This window comes from Canis aureus, chromosome 24 (assembly GCF_053574225.1).
Source record: "Canis aureus isolate CA01 chromosome 24, VMU_Caureus_v.1.0, whole genome shotgun sequence".
In the NCBI taxonomy this organism is placed as follows: Eukaryota; Metazoa; Chordata; class Mammalia; order Carnivora; family Canidae; genus Canis; species Canis aureus.
In genome coordinates, this window is record NC_135634.1 from 19,017,833 (window position 1) to 19,035,632 (window position 17,800).

Consider the following 17,800-nt stretch of genomic DNA (forward strand, 5'->3'; position numbering starts at 1 on the left):
ATATAGCACATGGAGAAAAAACAAAATTAGACTTTCCAGTAAGAGTAATTAAAAGAAAAATTGTGAATGGTACAGATGGGATAAAATGTTACTCTGTAGCTGTCTGAGGATCTCTTCTAGCAATCTTTGTCAGGCTAAGGCTTTTTTACTTACTGCCTCTCTTTGTTTAACTCCTGTGAGTCACACAAATTAATGACTCTAACAACTTACTATGACAAACCTTAACAGCGAGGGTTGTTAAAGAGTAATTTAAACACTAAAGTTTGCAAAGTCTCTCTCCAATGTAATCTAAAAATAAAATAATGTAAAAGTAAAATGTATGACAATAGCACAGAGAACAGGAGGCAAGAGTTGGAAAACTTACACTATTTTAAGGTTCATACATTATACATAAAGAGATAAAATAATTTGGAGGGTAAATAACTGGAGATGCATATTAAATTCTAGGGCAATCACTACAAAAAGGCATAAATAAACCAGTAGTGGAGATAAAATACAATCATAGAAAAATAACTAATTCAAAGGAGAGCAGAGAAAGAAAAACAAAACAAAATACCCCACAAAGAACAGATAGAACAAATACAAAACAACCAGGAGGACAGATTTTCATCCAATGAAAATGTGATTACACTGAGTATAAAAGGTAAACCAGGTGGCAAACTAGAGTCCTTGAGCCAAATCTGGCCCACTGCCTATTTCTGTCAATAAAGGTTTCTTGAAATACAGACAAGATTGATATTTGCATACTGCCCAAGTCTGCTTTCATACTACAATGGCAAAATTGAATGGGTGCATGACACAGACCAGTGGGACCACAAAGACCAAATAAAATGTTTACTCTCTGGTCCTTTATTTAAAAAGGGAAAAAACTTGTTGGTCTAAACACAGCAAAACAAGATTGGTCAACTGGATTAAAAAAAAAAAAAAAAAGGCAAAGCCTAACAATATGCTACTTACAAGACACCTTTTTTTTTTTTTTTTTAAAGTAATCTCTACACCCAACATGGTACTCAAACGCATAACCCCAAGATCAAGAGTTGCATACTCTTTCAACTGAGGCAGGGAGATGCCTCAAGACACCTATTTTAAACATGAGGACACAGATAAATGAAAAATTAAAGGAAGATATATACATATACTAATCAAAAATCAGACCAGCAGGGCACCTGGGTGGCTCAGTGGTTGAGCGTCTGCCTTTGGCTCCAGGTATGATCCCGGGGTCCTGGGATAGAGTCTCACATCAAGCTCCCTGTGGGGAGCTTGCTCCTCCTTCTGCCTATGTCTCGGACTCTCTCTGTGTGTCTCTCATGAATACATAAATAAAATCTTTAAAAAAAAAATCAGACTAGCATATCATCATCTGATCTAATATTAGTACTACTAATCAGAAGGAAGATTGGCCATCATAATTTCAAAATAGCAGAACAAAAATTCCTAACTAATGCCTTTCAAATAGGATGCAAACCAAGTGCCTGGCAATCAATGAAGTAACAACGTCAGAGCTTCCTCTGCTTTTAGGTTAGTCAGAGGACTGGAATTAAACTATTTTCTAAGCTATCTGGAAATTCTCAACGTTATTATTGTAGCATTAATTGGTTAAAATGCAGTATCACAATTTGATCTGTTTAATGAGACTACAAATATTTTTTTTAAGTTTTATTGTTGTTTTTTAAGTAGGCTCCACAACTAGCACGGAGCCCAAGTTGGGGCCTAAACCCACCAGCCTGAGATCAAGACCTGAGCTAAAATCACGAGTTGTACACTTAACCAATGAGGCACCCCTATAAATATTTTTTTAAGTAGGGTCCCTAGACATTTTTAAAATGCAAATTTAGGGTACATTATAGAAAACAATCACAAAAGTGAAATCCTCATGTTTGGAATAGCAATTTATATTTTTTGTTCCTAACATAGAGCAGCATACATAATAATAAAATTAAAAAAAGAGGGAAGTGATTCTGAAATAATCTTCAACTATATTAAGTCAAGCAACAAAGGGAAAGTACTTTTTATGTACATTCAGAACTTTAACAATAACTAGCCAAAAACTATTAGGCTCTTGGCTCTACTACAAGTAGCTCCTAAATGATATGTCAACGCTCAGTCCTTCTGAAGAGGCTTCTCTGGCAATCCTTGATAAATTAAATATCTGCTGCTTTTACTGTTACAGAAGGAATGACAATTTATGTTATGAGTCACTGCTGTAGTATGTGAAGTAATACTATATTATGGTATTGTTATTTTCCATTAAAAGTAGTCTCAATTTACAAATAACTAATCTACAAAATTTACAAACACCTAATCTTCCCTATCACCAAAGCCCAGTAACTTCTGCTTTTCAGAAGCAAATGAGAAGCCAAAGACAGCAGCAGCTAGAAAGTAATCCTGGAGAAAATGCCCTGATGGGCCAGGCCTGTCTGAAGAGCAACAATCTCAATCAAAAATTATATTCATAGAGGATGCCTGGGTGGCTGTGGGTTAAGCATTTGACTCTGGATTTCAGCTCAGGTCAGATCTCAGAGTCCTGGGATAGGCCCAGCGTGGACTCCACCCTCAGTGGTGAGTCTGCTTCAGATTCTCTCTCTACCTCTCCCTTTGCCTGTCCCCCTACACTCACACACATTTATTTAAAGATAATAAATATTTAAAAACAAAAAAGCAATGTAAACACAACCCACCATTAATTTAGCTACAAATCAGCAGCTCTGGCATTTCAATAATATTATTCCAACCATCAGCTACCAGAAAAAATACCTCCAAGAAAAAAATGTTGAATGTGATCGTTAAAAATGCTTAATATCTTTCATGTTTCACCATGGATAAAAGATGAAGTCTAAACATTTTATCAATGAATGCAGGCCCTTTGCTATATGATTCTTACCTACTTCATACCCCACCCCCAAACTCTCTATACTTCACATTCTACATTCTAGCCATGCCAAGTAGTTCCTGGAAAACTGTGACCTGATATGTATTTTTCTCTCTTCTTGGAATGTCATTGTTCTTCCTTGATTCTTCTTGCCTAGAATTTCTATATATACCTCAAAGCTCAATTTAAAGGTATTCACCACTGTTCTATTTCTTCAGATTACATCCTTAGAATCAATTAGTCCTATTTCTGTGCCACCACCATATCATTCATGAGAACGATGCTGTTTAAACATCATTTGTATATGTATTTCAAATCCCTGAGCAGAGTGAGCTACTTAACTTCCCTTCATCACCAAAAAATGGTAAGAATAGTAAGGTTGTTGAGAGGATTAAATGATATGTCAAGCAGTTAGCACAGAAAGCAATAAACAATTTTTTAAAAAAAGTAATCTCTGATATCTACTCCAATGTTCAGTGTTCAGCATACAATAAGCATTTAACTAATATTTCCTGAAAAAAAAAACAATGAAATAAGGATTAGTATAGTAAAACTCTGACTGTATTACACCACTGCTATGAAAAATAAGGCAAATTATAAAGGCCTTTCTGAATCAAAAAAATATTAAATGTTTTAAAATGCTGGATGTCTTTTAATAGAATTTAACTATCAAAAAAAAATTATACAGAACTCAAACAAGATATACAATTAAGCCTGTTCACCTGACTTAGCGACTGCCACAATGTATTGGGAAACAGAGGGAAGGAAGCTATAGTACAAAAGTGATTAATATGGTTCCATGTTCTTAGTTGACAAACTACTATACCTTTTACATGTTCATAACAAAAACACAGAGAAGCATACATATCTAGCTAACCATGATGAGGTGGGAGGATTCAGGAAAAGGGTATCCACAGTTCCACTGACAATGGCACTTGGTTTGGGGGCATGCATGTGTTCACCTGTGTAAGATAGTGGGATTTCATGTAATTTTCTTTTTTTAACAATAATCATTATTCCTTATTAAGCCAAGGGGAAAATCAACTATTTCGTTTGTGAGGGAGAAAAAAAAAATGCTGTGCTCCCCTTTCATATAACACCCAGTTAAACATCCATTTAATTACATTTAACATCTCAATATACAATACAGAAGCAGCTACCTGTTTACCTACCTATATTCACAAGACTTAGTCCTCACAACTAAAGATGTTATTTCTTCTAAACACAAATCTAAGAAAATCATACTTCAACATTATCTTATTTTTATTGTCATATATGAACAAAACCAGTAAATCCAACGGATAAATATGCACACCCTTACAAAAATAGCTGCTATTTCTGTACACATCTTTGAAGTAACATTAAACAGCAATGATTTCCAGAAAGTATATTTTAGATACCTTATTTTTACACTGAATTTTAGGATTATTTTTAAAGCTGCTTAGAAATACCAAACAGTCTTTTACAAAATTAAATCAAGTCTGTGAAAATATGTCCAATGATGAGAAAAGTAAAAGAAAATTTTCAAGTGTGTTAAAAAAAAAAAAAAACCCACAAAATTTATCATCTTTACTATTTTAAAGTACAGAGTTCAGCAGTTAAAAACTTTTTTGAGGAGACATTCTTTAGTACATAAAGAACCTGTAAAAATAGAAGAGGTAATTCTGACATATGCTATAGAATAGATAAAATTTGAGGACATTATGCTAAGTGCAATAAACCAGTCACAAAAAAGAGTGATACTGTATGATTTCACTTATACAAGATACCTAGAGTAATCAAAAATATGAAGACAAAAAACAGAATGGGATTGCCAGGGGGAGAGGGAGGAGAGAATGAGGAGTTACTGCCTACTGGGTAAAGCATTTCAGTTGTGCAAGAAGAAGAATTATCAGTATGGATGGTGTGAATGTGCACAGGATTACCAAGGTACTTAATACCACTGACTTCTACACTTTAAATTAAATTAATATGGTTAAGTTTTATATTTATTTTACCACAATAAAAAAATTTCGAAAGAAGAACTTAAAGACATCATTTATAATCATTCATTATATAATCCATTTAGCTCTAAAACCTCTAAAGTAATTGGAATTCTAATATTTACATAATCCATTCAGAAAAAAGCAACCCAGAGATTCAACCTCCTGTAACAGGGTTATAAGGAAGCCAGCCAATTCTTTTTACTTAAAGAAAATGAAAATATAACAAAAATTTGTGGAATGGAGGTAAACTAGTTCATAGAAGAAAATTTATAGCTTTAAATGTTTTACCAGAAAAGAAAAAAAGGTCTATAGTCAATGATCTTAAGCTAGAAAGAAAGAACAAATTAAGAAAAGAACTAGAGACCAGAGATTCAAAAAAAGAAAAAACAGAAAAACAGAAAAATCAATGAAACCAAAAGCTCTGAAAAGATCAACAAAAGAAAACTGAAAAACCTTAGCTTCATCAGCAATATAGGCAGACTAGAAAGAACCCTAGCCCAATTAGGCCCAATCCCACTAGCCATCTGTTTTTCACAACCTATAAACTAATAAGGACTGTTCTGTTTTGTTTTACATCTATAAACAGTTACATTTTTAATGTGTTCTCTAAGTAGCTACAGAACATTATAGATTTTTGCCCTTTGGCCAGCAAAGCCTATATTATTTATTATCTTACCCTTTAAGAAAGTCTGATTCTAAAAAAAAAAAAAAAAGTCTGTTTTCTCAGTTAGATTGCCCAAAACAAAAAGAAGACACAAATTATCAGTATTGGGGATGAAAGAAGGATAAGCACATCCTACAGACATTAAAAGGATAAGGGAATATTACCAACCTATACTAACAAAAATTTGACAGCTTTGATGAAATGCGTAAATTTCTTTAAAGATAAAACTGCCAAAATGTACTCAAAAGAAAGAGAAACTAAATAACTCTATAGCAATTACATGAATTGACTTAGTAATTTAAAACCACCTCAAACAAAAATACAAAAATACAAAAAAAAACAAAAGAAAACACCAGACCCATAAGGATTTAAGGAAGGAATAATACCAATTCCCACAAATTCTTTCAGGAAATTGGAGGAAGGGACACCTCCCAATTCATTTAATGAAGCCAGTGGTATTATCCCAATATCAAAGCCAGGGAAAGACTATGGACATTTGCCAAGTCACTAATGGTAAATTAGCAAGTTTAATCAGCAATATATAAAAAGGATGATATATCATTACCAAACAGAGTCTTTCTCAGAAATTCAAGGTTGATTTAACATCTGAAAATTGATATGCCATTATTCACAGAAAAAGGGAGAAAAACCATATGATTGTTTCAATAGATGCAGAAAAGGCAACTGACAAAATTCAATAACCTTTAACGATAAAATAGCAATATTAACTAACTGGAACTTAAATAAAAATTTGGAAGGATAAAAAGGAGAAAAAAAATCCTCTCAGCAACAAAATAAAAGCCTATGAAAAATTTTCAGCCAGTTAGGAAATAGAAGAAAATTTCCTGGTAATAGGAAATTACAAAAAACCTACGGGCAACATCATAAATAATGGTGCAGGATCTCCCCCAAGAATTAGAAACAATCTAAGGGTTTTACTCTTATCACTTGCATTAAATGTTAGGAGGTGGGAGGAGGCCTGAGATCTCTAACTGATGTAATAAGACAGGAAAAAGAAGACATGCAGGTACACGAGAAAGAAGTAAAACTGTCTTTATTCAGACATGATTATATATGTAGAAATATCTAAGAAAAAAAACATGTACTTGAACTAACCATGAATTGGTATATACAGAATATAAAATGAATTTTACAAAAATCAATTATATTTTCTACATACAAGTAATTGTCAGAGGAAACAACTAAGAGAACAAAGAATATTTGACTTTACAGGAAGTGGACTAGGTGGAATAGAGATGGGTAGGACAGAGATCCCCATTTTTTTAATTTTTTATTTTATCGTTTATTACACTGTAATTTAATGTTATCTAGATACTAGTTTGTAAGCTGAATTTCTAGCAGAAGCCATTTTTAACTGAAATTTTATACAGAACCCAAAACATACAAAAAAAAGTACAGCTGGATTAAAACACAAAGAGTTGGAGTTTAGATGGCAGAGAAGTAGGGGGACCCTGGGTTTTCCTCATTCCTCAAAAAGAGCTGTGCTGAGGTCAGATCACTTGGAGGAAATCAATCTGAGGACTGGAAGAAGGACCTCCATGATTGGAGTGAGACCTCATGGAAGGTACAAGGTACATGGAAGTAAACTGAGGGAGAGAAAAGTATCCATACTCCGGAGGGAAAAGAACGGTTTCCTCGGGCAGAGAGAAAGGAGAGAGGAAGAGAGCGGTTGAAATGAATGGGGTGGTGCCATTTTAGCCTCCTTACCAACATGTTCAGACTTGAGAGAGCAACACAGCAGCCCCCAGGGGAGGTGGGAGTCGCTTACATCAAACCCAGCCCCCAAGTGCCTGGCAAATACTTTAATGGGGCAGGGCAGACACCAAGCTAGCACAGCAGGGAACTCCCCCAAAAGAGCAACACAGGCAGCATTCTACCTGCACCAAGTCTACTGATCATATAGGCGCTTCAAAGTATCCTCTTCAGTTCTGGTGGAAATAGGACCAGGCTGTATTACTTCTTTCCACTGGAATCAGGCTTATAGTTTTTTGCTTGTTACTTTGTTTTTTGTTTTTTTTTTTTTCATTTCCTTTTCTGTTAGGATCAGGCATCTTTTTTCTTCTTTGAAATCAGGCTTATAATAATTTTTTAAATTGTCTGGGTTTTTTTCATTCCTTTTCCTTTTCTCTTCCTTGTGGAACAGGCTTTCCTGTTTTTTTCCCTTTTTTTTCTTTCTTTCCTTTTTCCCATGCTTTTTTTCAACAAACAAATCAAAGCGTACCTAGATAAATGTCCAAACACTCCCCACTGCAAGAAAAGAGGAATCCTGCACAGGACTGACCAGTGAGAAAGAACAGGCAAAATCCAACAGGAGAGTGATCATAACATACACCAGAAACACTTCCTTAAGTACCAGGCCCTGGTCAGTGTATGACCTCTTTTTAATACAGCATTACTCTCAGGTGGAGAAAATATAACAAACCTTCGTAACACGCAAAAGAAGACAGAAACTTAGCCAAAATGACAAGATGGAGGAACGCTCCACAAAAGAAAGATCGGGAAGATATTACAGCCAGGGACCTACTCAAAATAGACATAAGCAATATATCTGAACAAGAATTTAGATCAATAGTCATAAGACTACTAGCTGGATTTGAAAAAAGCATAGAAGACACCAGAGAAACCCTGCCTGCAGAGATAAATAAAAGACCTAAAAACTAGTCAGGCCAAAATAAAAAATGCTGTAACTGAGATGCAGACCTACTGGATATAATCACAACAAGGACTAGAGAACGAGAAGAGAGAACAGGACAGAGAAACACTATAGAAGATAAAATTATGGAAAATAATGAAGCTGAAAAGAAGAGGGAAAGAAAGCTATTAGATCAGAAAGGCAGGTTTAGGGAACTCAGCAACTCCATAAAGCAAAATAATGCCCATCATCACAGAAGTCCCAGGAGAACAGTGGGATAAAGGGGCAGAAGGTTTATTTGAACAAATTATATCTGAGAACTTCCCTAGTCTGGGGAAGAAAACAGGCATTCAACTTCAAGAGGCACAGAGAATGTTCCTCAAAATCAATAAAAGTAGGTCAACATCAGGGCATACCATAGTGAAACTCACAAAATACAAAGATAATGACAGAAGTCTGAAAGCAGCTAGGGAAAAAAGATCCTAACCTATAAAGGTAGACACATAAGGCTGGCAGCAGGCCTGTCCACAGAGACCCGGTAGGCCAGAAAGTAGTGGCAGGATATATTCAACGTGTAAAATGGGAAAAAGATGCAGCCAAAAATATTTTATCCAGCACGGCTATCATTCAGAATAGGAGAGAGAGTTTCCAAGACAAAAACTAAAGGAGTTTGTGACCACTAAACCATCTCTGCAAGAAATATTAAAGGGGAACTTTTGAGCAGAAAGAGACACCAAAAGTAACAAAGAATAGAAAGGAACAGAGACAATCTACAAACACAGTGACTTTACAGGTAATACAATGGCACTAAATTAATATCTATCAATAATTACTCTGAATGTAAATGGACTAAATGCTTCAATCAAAAGACATAGGGTATCAGAATGGATTAAAAATAAAGACATCGGGATCCCTGGGTGGCGCAGCGGTTTGGCGCCTGCCTTTGGTCCAGGGTGCGATCCTGGAGACCCGGGATCGAATCCCACGTCGGGCTCCCGGTGCATGGAGCCTGCTTCTCCCTCTGCCTATGTCTCTGCCTCTCTCTCTCTGTGACTATCATAAATAAATAAATAAATAAATAAAATAAAAAAAAATAAAGACATCAATATGCTGTTTACAAGAGACTCATTTTAGACAAAGACACCTCTACATAGAAAGTGAGAGAACCATTTATCATGCTAATGGATGTCAAAAGAGAGATGGAGTAGCCATCCTTACATCAGACAAACTAGATTTTTTTTTTTAAGATTTAACTTATTTATTCATGAGAGACACACAGAGAGAGGCAGAGACAGGAGAAGCAGGTTCCATGCAGGGAGCCCGATATGGGACTCAATCCCAGGACTCCAGGATCACGCCCTGAGCCAAAGGCAGGCATCCCCAGACAAATTAGATTTCATTTTATTTCTTTAAGATTTTATTTATTTATTCATGAGACACACACACACACAGAAAGAGAGACAGAAAGAGGCATAGACACAGGCAGAGGGAGAAGCAGGCTCCATGCAGGGAGCCCAGCATGGGACTCAATCCCGGGCCTCCAGGATCATACCCTGGGCTGAAGGCTTTAAATCAAAGACTGTGGGGGATCCCTGGGTGGCGCAGCGGTTTGGCGCCTGCCTTTGGCCCAGGGCGCGATCCTGGAGACCCGGGATCGAATCCCACGTCGGGCTCCCAGTGCATGGAGCCTGCTTCTCCCTCTGCCTGTGTCTCTGCCTCTCTCTCTCTCACTGTGTGCCTATCATAAATAAATAAAAATTAAATAAATAAATAAATAAATAAATCAAAGACTGTAATAAGAGGTGAAAAGGATATTATAGCATTATAAAGGAATTCATCCAACAAGAAGCTCTAACAATTGTAAATATTCATGCTCCAAACTAGGAGAAGAATATATAAACCAATTAATAACAAAGAAATTCATTGATAATAATAACAGTACGAGACTGTAACACCCCACTCACAGCAAAAGACAGATCATCTAAGCAAAGGATCAACAGGGAAACAAGGACTTTAAATGACTAACTGGACCAGATGGACTTAACAGGTAAATTCAAAACATTTCAAACCTAAAGCAGCAGAAAAACATTCTTTTTGAATGCACATGGAACATTCTCCAGAATCGATGACATAGTGGGTCACAAATCAGGTCTCAACTGGTACAAAAAGACTGAGATCATACCACGCATATTTTCAGATCACAATGCTATGAAACTTGAAATCAATCATAAGAAAAAAATTGGAAAGACCAAAAATACATGGAGTTTAACTTAAAGAACTTCCTCCTAAGAAATGAATGGGTCAATCAGGAAATTTGCTCAGGAAATGCCAGGGCAGCCCGGGTGGCTCAGCGGTTTAGTGCCGCCTTCAGCCCAGGGTGTGATCCTGGAGACCTGGGATCAAGTCCCACATCAGGCTCCCTGCATGGAGCCTACTTCTCCCTCTGCCTGTGTCTGTGCCCGCCCCATCCCCTCATAAATAAATAAATAAATAAATAAATAAATAAATAAATAAATAAATAAATAAATAAAATCTTTAAAAAAAAAAAAAAGACGGAGACACCTGGGTGGCTCAGGGGTTTAGCGCCTGCCCTAAGCCCAGGGCATGATCCTGTAGTGCTGGGATGGAGTCCCTCATCAGGCTCCCAGCGTGGAGCCTGCATCTCCCTCTGCCCTATGTCTTTGCCTCTGCCTCTCTCTCTCTCTCTCTCTGTGTGTATGTGTGTCTCTCGTGAATAAATAAAATCTTTAAAAAAAAAAAAAAAGGAAATTAAAGACGAATTAAAAAAACAAAATGGAAGAAAAAGAAAATGGAAACACCACAATCCAAACCTTTGGGATGCAGCCTTTGCTGAAGTATATTGCAATACAGGCCTTGCTAAAGAAGCAAGAAAAGTCTCAAATACATAACCCAACCTTATACCAAAAAGAGCTAGAAAAAGAACAGTATATAACACCTAAATCCAGCAGAAGGGAGATAATAAAGATTAGAGCAGAAATGAACGATAATCAAAAGAACAGATTAATGAAACTAGGAATTAGTTCTTTGAATTAACAAAACTGATAAATCCCTAGCCAGACTTAGCAAAAAGAAAAAAGACCCAAATAAATAACGAATGAAAAAGAAGAGCTCACAACCAATACCACTAAAATACAAAAACTTGTTTGTGAATACTGTGAGAAATCATTTGCCAACAAATTAGGCAATTAAAAGTGGACAAATTCCTATAAACATATAAACTACCAAAACTGAAACAGGAAGAAATAGAAAACCTGATCAGACCCATAACCAGAAAAGAATGAGATCAATAATCAAGTCTACCAATCAAAAAGATAAGTTCTTTAGGGATTCTGGATATTAGCCATCTCAGGGGTGGATGGCTTCCCAGGGGAATTCTACCAAACATTTAAAGAAGCACTAATACCTATTTCTCTGAAACTGTTTCAAAAAATAGAAATGGGGGACGCCTGGGTGGCTCAGCGGTTGAGCATCTACCTTTGGCTCAGAGCGTGATCCCAGTTTGGGGATTGAGTCCCACATCGGGCTCCCTGTGAGGGGCCTATTCTCCCTCTGCCTTCGTTTCTGCCTTTCCTCTCTCTCTCTCATGAATAGATAAAATCTTAAAAAAAAAAAAATGGAAATGGAAGGAAAACTTCCAACTCATTCTATGAAGCCAGCATTACCTTATTCCCCAAACCAGATAAAGACCCCACTAAAAAGGATAACTACAGACCAATATCCTCTGATGAACAAGGATGGAAAATTCTAAGATACTAGCTAATCGGATCCAACAGTACATTAAAAGGATTATTCACCACAACTAAGTGGTATTTATTCCTGGGTTACAGGGGTGATTCAACATCTGCAAATCAATCAACATGATACACCACACTAATAAAAGAAAGGATAAGAACCATATGATCCTCTCAACTGACACAGAAAAAGCATTTGACAAAATACAGCACTTTTCTTCATAAAAACCCTCAAGAAAGTAGGGATAGAAGGAAAATACCTCTACATCATAAAGACCACACACGAGAAAGATTCACAGCTAATATCATCATCAATGAGGAAAAATGGAGAGCTTTTACCCTAAGTTCAGGAACACAAGAGGGATATCTACTCTCACCACTGTTGTTCAACATAATACTAGAAGTCCTAGCCTCAGCAATTGGACAACAAAATGAAATAAAATGCACCCAATCAGCAAGGAAGAAGTCAAACTTTCACTCTTCACATATGACATGATACTCCGTAAAAAACCTGAAAGACTCTACCCTAGGGGAACCCTGGGTGGCTCAGCGGTTCAGCGCCTAACTTTGGCTCAGGGCGTAATCCTGGAGTCCCGGGATCAAGTCCCGCATCAGGCTCCCAGCATGGAGCCTGCTTCTCCCTTCTGCCTGTGTCTCTGCCTCTCTCTCTCTCTCTCTCTGGCTATCATGAATAAATAATAAATAAAATCTTTAAAAAAAAAAAAAGACTCCACCCCAAAATTCCTAGAAGTGATACAGGAATTCAGCAAAGTGGCAAGATGTAACATCAACACACAGAAGCCTGTAACATTTCTAGGTACCAATAATGAAGCAGAAGAAAGGGAAATCAGAATCCGATCCCATTTACAATTGCACCAAAAAAACATAAAATACCTAGGAATAAACCTAACCAAACAGGTAAAGGATCTGTACTCTGAAAACTATAGAACACTTATCAAAGAAATTAAGGAAGACAAAGAAACATTCCATGCTCACAGACTAGAAGAACAAATATTGTTAAAATGTCTTATGCTACCCATAGCAATCTACAAATTCAATACAATCTCTATCAAAATAACAGCATTTTTCACAGAGCTGGAACAAACAATTCTAAAATTTATGGAACCAGAGAAGACCCCAAATAACCAAAGTAATGTTGAAAAAGAAAACTAAAGCTGCAGGCATCAAAATTCGGAGTTTAAGCTGTATTATTAAAGTTGCAATCCGGGCGCCTCCATGGCTCAGTCAGTTAAGTTTCTGCCTTCAAGTCAGGTCATGATCCTAGGGTCATAGGATAGAGCCCCGCAAGGAGCTCTCTGCTCAGTGGGAAGTCTGATTCTCCCTCTCCTTATGCCCCCTCCCTCTACTCATTCTCTCTCAAATAAATAAATATCTTTTTTTAAAAAAATAAAATAAAATAAATAAAGCTGTAATCATCAAGACAGTATGGTACTAGCACAAAAATCAATTCATAGATCAGTGGAACAGAATAGCGAACCCAGAAATGGACCTTCAACAGTTTGGTCAACTAATCTTCAGAAGCAGAAAATAATATCCAATGGAAAAAAGTTTCTTCAACAAATGTTGTAGGAAAATTGGACAACCATATGTAGAAGATGAAACTGGACCATTTTCTTATACCATACACAAAAAATAGACTCAAAATGGATAAAAGACCTACATGTGAGATAGGAATCCATCAAAATCCTAAAGGAGAACACAGGTGGCAACCTCTGTGACCTTGGCCACAGCAACTTCTTGCTAGACATGTCTCCAAAGGGAAGGGAAACAAAAGTAAAAATGAACTATTGGGACTTCATCAAGATAAAATGTTCTGCACAGCAAAAGAAACAATCAACAAAACTAAAAGGCAGCCCACAGAGGGGGAGAAGATATTTGCAAATGACATATCAGATAAAGGGCTAGCATCCAATATCTATAAGAACTTATCAAACTCAATACCCAAAGAACAAATAATCCAATCAAGAAGGGAAGGGAAGGGAAAATAAAATAAAAATAGGGTGCAAACTATTAAGAGACTATTAAATATAGAAACAAACACGGTTGCTAGAGGGGAGATGCATGGGAATATAGGGATGTGCATTAAGGAGGAGGAGCCTATCTGGGCAGCCCGGATGGCTCAGCGTTTTAGTGCCACCTTCAGCCCAGGGTCTGATCCTGGAGACCTGGGATCGAGTCCCATGTCGGGCTCCCTGCATGGAGCCTGTTTCTCCCTCTGCCTGTGTCTCTGCCATGCTCTCTCTCTCTCTCTGTGTGTCTCTCATTAATAAATAAATAAAATCTTTAAAAAAGGAAAAAAAGGAGGAGACTATCTTTTTTGATGCACCGAGCACTGGATGTTACATGCAACTGATGAATCACTAAATTCTACCCCTAAAACTAGTAATACACTATATGTTAACTAACTTGATTTTTAAAAAGTCTTAAAAAAAAAAAAAAAAAAGAAACCATTAGTAAAAGTCTAGGACTCAATTTCTTCCCTTCCGGATGAGTTATCTTGGCAGAATCCTAGAGTGCTCTTCAACATTTTTACAAATGATTGATCTAGGGGCGCCTGGGTGGCTCAGCAGTTGAGCATCTGTCTTTGGCTCAGGGCGTGATCCTGGGGTTCCGGATCAAGTCCCACATCAAGCTCCCTGTGGAGTCGTCTGCTTCTCCCTCTGCCTATGTCTCTGCCTCTCTGTCTGTCTCTCAGGAATAAATAAATTAAAATCTTTAAAAAACAAAAAACAAAAAAACAAATGATTGATCTAGAAAACAAAACTATTTCTATGATGATATAAACATCTTTTTAAAAAGATTGTTCCAAAAAAAAAGGGTGTTCCCTGGGTGGCTCAGTGGTTTGGTGCCTGCCTTCAGCCCAGGGCATGATCCTGGAGTCCCAGGATCGAGTCCCACATCAGGCTTCCTGCATGGGGCCTGCTTCTCCCTCTGCCTGTGTCTCTGCCTCTCTCTCTCATGAATAAAATCTTTAAAAAAAAAAAAAAAAAAAAGATTGTTCCATCATCTTAAATAAATACACACAATAAAAAGGAGTGGAAAACTGAAGATAGGTTTATTGTGTACAAGTCAATGAGTGCCTACTATATGGACAGCATGGAACAAGACACAAAGAGTAAAAGCCAGCTCCTATTTGCTCTGAAGAGGATTTATACGTAATAAATAACTGATTCTGATGCTTACTGAGATGTTTTCACCTACACCTGGGACCTGCTATTTCTACTCTTTTTTACTATTCGGTATAATAAAACGGGAAAAACATACATGGGTCCACAATGAGTCAGAACCACTGAGGACAGATATGTTTAGGGATTCTTAATGTTTTGGATTTTACATGGTATGTATATACTTATATAATATTCCTAGAGTGGTCTAGGGAAGTACCCTATATTTGTTTAGAAACATTAACAATTGGGATCCCTGGGTGGCGCAGCGGTTTAGCGCCTGCCTTTGGCTCAGGGCACGATCCTGGAGACCCGGGATCGAATCCCACATCGGGCTCCTGGTGCATGGAGCCTGCTTCTCCCTCTGCCTATGTCTCTGCCCCTCTCTCTCTCTGTGACTATCATAAATAAATTTTTTTTAAAAATTATAAAAAAAGAAACATTAACAATTGTTTTTTTTTTGAAACATTAACAATTGTTTAGTGACATATAGTTCATATTTTATGGATAATCAAACAGAAAGTATAATAAATAGTAACTTGAAAACTCTTCAAGTCAGGTTTTACTATCAAATGAGTCTGTGAAAACATAAAGGGTAAAATCTCTAGTTTTTAAGGGTTTTGGGATTTGGAATGGTGGACCTATTTACCAAGTAAACATGAGGTTCATAAAACCTTCTATATATTTTAGATTGTTATTGTAAAGTTTATGATGGCCTTTTTCAATAATTTAATTTATAGCCCTGTGGTATTTCCCCACTGCCACTTGTATAATCTCAGGCAAATCTCTATCCTAAAGAATATATAACTAAAATATAAATTAAGACAATTCGAATTTTCTGAGTAATTTATTTCAGTATCTACCACCTGTTAGCAGGATTAACATTAAATTTTGGGCCTAGGGGCACATGAGTGCACATGCTCAGTTGGTTAAGCATCTGTATTCTTCTAAAGTCATGATCCCAGGGTTCTGGGATGAAGCTCTACATTGGGCTCCCTGCTCAGCAGGGAGTCTGCTTCTCCCTTTGCCCCTACCCCCTTTCTCATACTCACTTGCACTCCGTCTCTCTCTTTCATTTACTCTCTCTCTAATAAATAAATAAAATCTTAAAAAAAAAAAAAAAAGTCTATCATTTACCACAGCTAAAAATACACAAAATGTCAACAAGATCCTTTCTAACATCTGGGCTCCAACTTGAACAATTTGTTCAGAATTACAAGTTGATCTTTATGTTTATTATGGAAAACAGACTCACAGACATGTGGTTTGTTTATCTAAAACCCCTAAAGAATCTTTTATAAGACGATTCCGAATATCCTATTTCACAACTTAGAAACATGAGAAGTGTACAACCGAAACAGATCCACTATTTGCAAAGGAACTCATTTTTCTGTTTACCTGTATACATATATAGGTAATACATATATACATACATATATAGATCAGGCCTCAGAATGTTAATTCATTTATTTCTAATTGTAAGGAGGAAATGAAGTCATCCTGATTACCATATATCCTAACGAATATACAGCTTTGTTAGGTCTGTTAGAAAAGATACAGGAGTTTCAAGTGGCCTGACCCAACCTCCATTTTTCACATAAATTCTTTTTGGTTATGGTACAACAGTTTTGGAGAACTTGAGGATTTTTAGGAACATATCTCATTATAACAGAAAGACCTATATACAAAGTAGCTAAGAAAATCCTTTTTAATATCCTAGTATTTTCAAATAAATTCTTTTTTGTCTTGGTAAACTAAGAAATCATTATGTTCCATAAAGCTACCCTTAATTTTCTTGAAACATAACATTTTTCTTTTCCAAAACAACTACAACAACCTTTCTTATTAACATTAGATTCAAAAGTAGCCATCATATTACTAACCTCCTGTATTCCAAGGCAAAGATAATAGATGCTGTCGGGTGCATAACTCTCTCCATTTGGACGTCGGATCTCATTGACAAAATGGGCTAACCCATAGTTAAGTTCAGCTGTGGTATGAGAGAGCAGATCCTCTTTTAACTTTACTGATTTAGCTAAAAAGAAAGAAAAAATTAGTAACTGTTATTATTTACTCTAAAGATATAGAAACTTTAAGAATAAGAAACTTTCTGAAATGGATTTATACTCTAAGAATTTAAGAGTAAAATGAAATCTATATTTGAATATACTTAAAATACTGTGAACTATATTTATGTTTTTTTTTTAAAGTAAATGTAGTTAATAACCAAAATCTTGATTTGAAGTAAGACATAGAGGAAACAAAATCAGAACACTTACGAGATTTTAGCTCATCTAATACCAGAAGATCTTCATCAAGTTGCCTAGTTTTGACCCAGTGTTTCCATGCGTTTACACCATACGTATATTTGAAAGGAAAGGTACATTCTGAATTGTCAGAACTATCATCATGAGACTGGTATCCTGATACAGCTTTTCTCTTGGCTCCCTATTAGTAAAACACCATTGTAAGATGTTTTTTTTAAAAAACCTGTATTATTCATGACTTTATGTAAGAAATCTCTCAACAAATGCAAATTAAGAAAAACATATACACTTAGAATTGATTGGTATTCCAGAATCTGAGAATAGTTACTTGAAATATATCTCCAGGAGTGCCATATTTCTACGTAAACCACTTTATATATCAAAATCATTTTAACTTCTGTGAGAGTCACTGATAAAATAATTAA

General features: G+C 36.2%; 1 protein-coding gene across 4 annotated transcripts in view; it reads right to left on the reverse strand.

Annotated features, from left to right (window-relative positions):
* The window catches only part of ZMYM2 (zinc finger MYM-type containing 2), an 85,468-nt gene that overhangs the window by 15,459 nt on the left and 52,209 nt on the right, over window positions 1-17,800 (reverse strand). For all 4 annotated transcript variants that reach the window (XM_077868451.1, XM_077868452.1, XM_077868450.1 and 1 more), the window contains 2 exons: window positions 17,388-17,556; window positions 16,992-17,143 (listed from right to left, as the gene is read on the reverse strand). In XM_077868451.1, the coding sequence (XP_077724577.1) occupies window positions 16,992-17,143; window positions 17,388-17,556 (321 nt within the window). The remainder of the gene's footprint in view (window positions 1-16,991; window positions 17,144-17,387; window positions 17,557-17,800) is intronic.